The 7,975-nt window shown below is 37.5% G+C and overlaps 1 protein-coding gene across 1 annotated transcript; it reads left to right on the top strand.

Moving 5' to 3' along the window:
* Nucleotides 1-5,333: 5,333 nt before the first annotated feature.
* Nucleotides 5,334-5,784, top strand: LOC142836373 (large ribosomal subunit protein eL27-like). The gene has a single exon (XM_075950622.1). The coding sequence runs from the start codon at nucleotides 5,374-5,376 to the stop codon at nucleotides 5,782-5,784; it is 411 nt and encodes a 136-aa protein (XP_075806737.1). The 5' UTR covers nucleotides 5,334-5,373.
* Nucleotides 5,785-7,975: the final 2,191 nt, after the last annotated feature.

The raw sequence follows: 7,975 nt of genomic DNA on the forward strand, positions 1-7,975 counted from the left end.
ATTTATTTTCAATATACAGGCACCAGTTATGCACACCTTTGCAATGCAATGCAACTATTTGGCTTATACGTTAAATGCAGAAATACTAAAGCAAGTTAATAAGCATTATTTTACCAGTTTATGTCAGAAGAGTATTTAACACTAATTAACACTTTGTCATGTGCATGCATCATTGCGAGCTATTATTCACCACAGTTCAGTTGATTGCTGAAGCTTGTTTCTTCAAGCTAACTGATCACATCTCACCTTATGTACACTATAGTTCTATTCATAGCTTCTAATAAACTATCCTATGGCACTATGTTTCTCTTAAGCATAGAATGGTTTGTGATTCTATATCTTAGTAAAAATCAATCAGGATTATTATCTCTTTCTGGTTAATTCATAGATTTTGTCACCAGTGACAGCCTTCTCTTTGAAGGTGGAAACATCCTTGATTTTTGGTGTAATCTTCTGTCATATAACTAATCAGAAGTCTATTTTAAAAAATCAGAAGGAAAAGATGATTATCAATAATAGAAGAAGTTACAAAATTTGTAAGCTGTAAGTTGTATATAAGGGAAGCAAATGCATCTTCTTACTTTCATATGAAAAAGCCAAATATATAATTTATATCATGGCTAAAAGAATAAAATCATTAGGAACAAACTTAACAAAGTAAAACTATTTTTGTTCTGAAAACTTATAAAATATTACTAAAAGAAATTAAAGAGCTTCTAGACAAAATTTCAGAATCTGTTTCTGATAGATTTGAAGATTTAATATTGCTAATTTGACAATACTCCTGGCATTGATTGACAATTTAGTAGAATGAAGAGAAAACTGGGAGTTATAGCTCTCAGTTTCAAGACTTGTCTGAAAAAAATGAAACAAGTAATTAGGTGTATAGCACTGACACACAGGGAGACATGTAGATCAATGGAATGAACTTAAATGTACAAAATAAACCGATTGGTACATAGCCAACTGATATTTTTGAATTAGTTTGAAGTGTTTGTACAAATCAATGAGTTTCTCTGTGACATTTCCACACGTGTGCATGTCATCCATTAATCCTGTCCACTCACGTTGAGACCTTCTCTAACACTCTAATCTTGGCCTGTTCAACATGACTTTTTAAAAAGAGAAAAGTCAATGTTACACTAAAGATTTGACCTGAGACATTTAAGAATGTTGTGAAATTCAACATTCATCTCTTCTCTGTCACTAGGTGTTTTGTTTTGCTGTCTTTAGCTTTAAAGGAAGGAGTAGTTTAGCCCAAGGCAGGACTCCACCAGGCAGAACATAGACGCAGCTCCAGCCAGAAAGGCCCTACCTCATCTCTGTGTGTTAGCTTGAAGCCAGACAGAGAAAGGGACTGGAATCTAGGGACAGTCAGTGGCAAACATGGAAGCTGGATGAGTTTGACATATCCTCAAACTGACCAGGAAAGAGAATACTTGTTTGGTGCTCCTCAGTCCATAGCTGGAACTGCTGCAGGGTCCATCAGCCTGGACAAATGGGTGGTCCATAGAGGTATTTAGTACAAAAACCCTGGCTTCTAAGCCTTTGGTACCAACACACCCGCCAAACCCACTGAGTTTGAGTACTGTCCCAGCAAAATCTTCTGAGTGGATTCATCACAATTAGGGATCGTGGCCTTCCTTACGGTGGGTCTGGGTGAAACTGGGTAGGCCAGCAGCCCCTTTGGTTACAGTTAGTGTTTCACCAGAGAGTCAGAAAAAGAGATTTGGTAGCTCCAGTCGCTGTAATATAAATCATGTATTCGCTGCACCATCTCAGATGCTGTGACACAAACGGTAAGAAGCAGGCTCCCGCAGTATGATCCTTTCTGGAGGCCTTGTAGGGCCAGGCCCTCCACTGGTTATGCTTTCTAAGGGTTTATTTGTTCAGCCCTGGTCTCTCTTCTGCTGCCCCTTGCTGATGTTTCTGGAGACACTAAAACAAAAAACCAGTTGACTGAAATTATGATGAGGAAATTCCCAGGTCGACTAGGCGGCCATAGGTGTGCTTCGTGGGCTGTCTGTTTTTTTTTGTGTCTGTTTCTCCTAAACAAAACCTATGCAGGGGATTGGGGGTGAGGTAGCTACAGCAAGGGATCTGGAGCCTTCAGGTAGCATGGATCTTGTGGTTTAGACTTAGCTAATAGGGTTGTGCCTTAGGCTTGTGTGCCTCTGACCAGCAACATACTTAATGTTTACGTGTGTGTATCTCTCTCTCTCTCTCTCTCTCTCTCTCTCTCTCTCTCTCTCTCTCTCTGTGTGTGTGTGTGTGTGTGTGTGTGTGTGTGTGTGTGTGTATCTGGTGTGTGTATGTGTGAAGAGCCTGTGTTTATCTGGAAGAGATGTTAAGTCAGCCTGTTGACTGTTCCCTCTGTGTGTTTCAGGCATTGCCCACAGCCTGTTCTGCATAAATAAATGGCTGCCCTTCATACAGGGTCAAACAACAACAACAACAACAACAACAACAGGAATGCTGTTGAATTCATTGAGTTAACAAATGTAGATGTGCAGGGTGAAAAGGTTCCCTCACCAATACCAATACTACTTTAGGCTCTGACACAGCAGAGAGCAGGGCTTTATTTACGAGAAGGACAGGAGATGTAGGCATGAAGCCCGCCTTGTCTGGAAATTAAACTGGGGGCTGGTTAAACGTAATACTAGCAGTACTAAAGTTTCTATCCACAAGCTAGTGACCACAGCCAGGTGCTGATGGTGACCCTGTCCATGTGCTGTAACTAGCCAGCTAGCCAGCATCATCTTTGGTTGGTTACAATGACATGTGAAGCTCAAAGAAATTTTAAGATGATTTAAACAAACTTACATGATGTGATTTAGTAATTATATAATTACACAATATGGTAATGTTTTGAATCTATTGTGTTGAATTCACACAGAAAATAAAATAATCTTATTAGGAAGCAAATTGTGAAGACATTCTGACACCAATACACAGCAAAATAAAATAAACCCTATATTGCCAAAAATAATTTGAGAGGCTGTGCATTTTTTTTAAAAAAATAAAGCTGTGCCGGGCGGTGGTGGCATACGCCTTTAATCCCAGCACTCGGGAGGCAGAGGCAGGCGGATCTCGGTGAGTTCGAGACCAGTCTGGTCTACAAGAGATAGTTCCAGGACAGGCTCCAAAACCACAGAGAAACCCTGCCTGTCTCGAAAAACCAAAAAAAAAAAAAATAATAAAAATAAATAAATAAATAAATAAAGCTGTTAAATATGTCTGTTTTCTATAAAAAAAAGTTCCGTTATGAATATTTATAATGCTCACATTATGGAATCAAAATAACTAAAAACAGTTAAGTGGTTTTGAAAATACATATATTTCTAAATCTATAACACAAAAGCCATCCTCAAGGCATCATTTCAAACATGGGAGAAAGAAAATAGGGCCATTCCATAGCTCTGTGAGACAGATGTAAAGAAATTTCAGTAGCTATGATCAAGAAATTGGGTGTATAAGTAGAATAATATATTCTATGAGTGGAAGCATATCAAATCTTTGAAGATAGGTAATTCTAGTAAGGAAAAATACTAGAAATATCAAGTCAACATTCAAGCATGTCCTTAAAAACACAAGCATCTAGGCTCTGTTTGATGATGACCAACCTAACAAGGAGTATCTCTTCAGACCTACAACTACACAGAAACAAACAATACAGAGAGAGAGAGAGAGAGAGAGAGAGAGAGAGAGAGAGAGAGAGAGAGAGAGAGAGAGAGATTACAATGTCCAAACACAGAAGCATTGTGGGAAAAAAAAGTGAAATTGAAGGAGAAACAGACCACTTATGCAATGAATGAAATTCACATAATTATGGAATCATCTAGTTCAAACAAAACAAGGTGGGACTCTCACAGATAATTATCTGTGCTTGAATAACATTTTATTTTCCTAAGGAACTGGTTGCTGCTTGTTTACAAACTATAGCGACACAGCTGAAGTTGTTTCTCGGTACTACTATCTCTCTAGTAAAGTATTTGGGGTCCTGCTTTGTAGGAATTCAATTTAATAAACTCCTTAAGCAATCTTATGAAATGGACACACTTCAGATGAGATCCTAGAATTACAATAAACACCAGTCACAGTACCCCATTGCTGATGATGAATAGTATAGTAATACTCTGTACTCCAATATAATATAACTAGTATTAGGAGCCTCATCCTTTGTAAAGGAGATTATAGCCAGCTAAAATGGGAAATACTGGCTTGTGAAGGATCTTTACCACTTACACAATGTTAATGAAAAAATAAGTATAAAGACTATGGTGTTGCCTTTGCTGTTTTGAAGAAATATGAAAAGCTAAGATAATATAATTATCAACTCAAGGAACACTGTGAAAACAGTGTCCTACATAAAAGCAATTATAGAGATTATGTGCTGTGAAGAAATTCAAGCTCAGACTTTCATCATAAAGAAGTTACCAGGGAGAAAGAACACAAAAACCCAGAGCTCTTCCAGTGAGATCTCAAGAAGGGAAAAGTAAGAAATATAGACTTGAAATGAGACGTCTAAGACTAACTTTAAGGACGTTGAAAGAATCCTTCCATGAGAGAAGATCAATGTAGCTGAGAATTTGTTGGGACCAATTGGAGTCCTGGCCTTCAACTGCTCTTCCCTGTCTGGAGCCTTCTAATTGAAGTTACTAAAAGCTGTGCCTTCCCTAGAGGATCAGAGGATGGGATTTTCACCTGTTGGCCATTGACTACTGGGTATTTAAGCCTCCATGGTGCTATTAAAGAGGGCTTTGTACCAGTGAGTGGAGGTCCCTGTGTCTGTCTGTCTGTCTCTGTGTGGGTTTTCTCAACCTCCAGAGACTGAAGGCAAGCTGGAGACTATATTTTCATGCCGAATAAAGCAGAAAATGGAAAGTTTTAAAACTCAACAAGCAAACGCTGATATCCACTCTGTCATTTCTATCTATTTTAAACAACAACAGAACTCTCCTTCAAAATACTATGTCAGCATTCCAGCTGTAACTAGCTAATCATAAAGCCCAGAGAATTAAGGTGTTTGTATTCTTAAAAGACAGGAAAAAAAAATAGTCTTTGAACTTATTCTCCTCACGTTAATTTCTTTGTTGATGTAGTAAAAAAAATAAACAAACAAACAAACCCTGGCTTTATGAGGTGTGGTAAACTCAGTGTCTACATTTCCAGATTGAGAAGGTTAGTAGCAAGGTCTATCCAGACAAAAGTCTTTGTTGTCTTTATAATAAGCTCTCAAAAAACAGAATGTATGACTCATGAGAGATTAGAAAAATTCTATTAAACATATAAAAATGCTTGTTGTTAATAATGAACAAATGAGGGAAGTGGCCTCCTTTCCTTTCTGCTGGGAACCGGCTGCTCGCTGTCGAAATGGGCAAGTTCATGAAACCCGGGAAAGTGGTGCTCGTCCTGGCTGGACACTACTCGGGATGCAAAGCCGTCATCGTGAAGAACATTGATGATGGCACCTCAGACCGCCCTTACAGCCATGCCCTGGTGGCAGGAATTGACCGCTATCCCAGAAAAGTGACAGCTGCCATGGGCAAGAAGAAAGTCGCTAAGAGATCCAAGATCAAGTCCTTTGTGAAGGTTTATAACTACAACCACCTGATGCCCACAAGGTACTCTGTGGACATCCCCCTGGACAAAACTGTTGTCAACAAGGATGTCTTTAGGGACCCAGCCCTAAATCGCAAGGCAAGGCGGGAAGCCAAGGCCAAATTTGAGGAACAATACAAGACAGGGAAGAACAAATGGTTTTTCCAGAAGCTTTGCTTTTAGGTATATTTTTGTTTACATTATTAAAAGTTTAAAAAACAAAAAAAAAATGAACAAATGATTTTTACTTTTATAAATCGACACCATTTAAAAATCCCAGGAAAATAATTTGTATATTTTAATGTGTTTACTTACTGTGTAAAACTGAATAGTCAATTTCATCTCCCCCTATAATAGCTCTTTACAAAACATTAAAAAGTATAATAAAATCAACAAAATATTTTTGAACCATATGAGAGATACTATAGGAACCCAGAATCATTTTATCTTTATTAAGCATTATACCCCATCACTGAAATCTACCATGTTCCATGCTTTTCAGTTTCTTGTTGCAACCCACACATATTCCACAAAGGAAAGTATTCCAAATTAAAATTCAAGACAGCTGAAAAACTGTATACCAAACTCTGCAAAACTCTCATTATTTAGGCAGTTCAGCGAAAACTGCACTAACAAAAAAATAAATAAATAAAACAGCTCAAAGCACATAAAAAAGAATTAAGTTGGTGCAGAGCATCTCATCAGAATTCACAGGCAGAAAGGCCACTAAACAAGTCAGATTAATACAGAGAAATGGGTTGTTTCCCCAGCACCATTTTGTAATCAGGTAATGTATCATATTATCCAATCATCCTTGACAGGAGAACTGCTTTATCCTACCTTGACTAAGAGGAACAGTGTAAATTGTATCACCTGAAATTATAGCTTCTAAAATTGAATTATATTATTTTGCATCAGCCATGTCAGGGCTTTTACAAATTGTTAATCTCCTGGTAAACATTTTCACATCTAAAACACAATTATTATTTATAAGCAAAGGGAATGTGTTAGGAAAATGTAACAGATAGTTATTATGCATAAATTGCCTGCTGTCCCTCAGGACTAGAAAATGAGACATTGCCTTGCTTAAGGCCATCCTAAAAGGAATATTGATAAGCAAATAGAATAACTGAACATTTGGTAAATTGCTATTTCAATGAGTTATATCCTTCTTCAATTCAGAAGGTACTGGCTTTCAGGAAAGAACAGAAAGTGGGAAATAGAAACCAATGTACTCTCCAAACAAATCTTAAAAGCTTTGAACTCTAATAGCAAGAGTGCACGTGTAGAGATGAGAAGGTATATTGTCTCCTTCATGTAGAGAAAATTCCATAGTTAGTATGTGAGCATGGACATTTCCAGATGCAGCCTTCTGTAGTATTCTTCATGGTTAAACGTGAGTCTGGAAACAGTAAATATCCCCCCAAAGCAGTTTTCAGACCCCAAATATGTTCAGAAGCTAGGGAGTAATAGATCCCAAGTGAACGTGCCTTTCATTGTGCACTAAAGTCAGTCACCTCCTCATAGGGAAGAGGAAAATGTGTGTAGAATATCCTATTCATATTTTAAGAGGGGCATGGTAATTCACAGCCATAAATCCAGCACACAGGAGGCTGACATAGGCCAATCTCTAGTTCTAGAATTGCATGGATTGAAAAGAAAAATTCCATTTCATCCAAAACAAAAGAAAGACAGAAAGAAAACGTAAAAATGGAGAAATTGTTACAGAACTTTTTAAGTGAATGTACTCTCTTTTCCCATTGTGTATACATGCTTATAACTGGTGTGGGAGGTCCTTCTGTCTATGTGTTGTTTTTATTGGTTAATGAATAAAGAAACTGCCTTGGACTGTTGACAGGGCAGAACTTAGGTAGGCAGGGAAAACTGAACAGAATGCTGGAAGAAGAAGGGAGAGATGCCATGGAGCCACTGCCAGAGTCAGACATGTTGAAACTTTGCCAGTAAGTCACTGCCACATAGAGATACTCAGATTAATAGAAATGGGTTAAATTAATATATAAGTGTTAGCCAATAAGAAGCTAGAGCTAATGGGCCAAGCAGTGATTTAAATAATATGGTTTCTATATGATTATTTTGGAGTTGAAAAGCAGGGAAACAACAAACATATAATATTATTTATTTTATAGTTTATTAGTTTTCAAGCTAATTTCTCATGGATGGCATTATCTAATATCTAAGAAACATAGGCTTTCTCTTTTCAACTGAGATAAAATTTTTAACTGTTCCAGGGACTCTCCCAGTTTTATGTCAACATTCCAGACAAACAAGACATTCTAAATAAAGAAATAATGCATTTAGAATGAACTGCAATATAGGAGAATGTTTTGCCTCTGCATACAAGTTTAATAAGTTA

Source organism: Microtus pennsylvanicus, chromosome 16 (genome assembly GCF_037038515.1).
Source record: "Microtus pennsylvanicus isolate mMicPen1 chromosome 16, mMicPen1.hap1, whole genome shotgun sequence".
NCBI lineage: Eukaryota > Metazoa > Chordata > Mammalia > Rodentia > Cricetidae > Microtus > Microtus pennsylvanicus.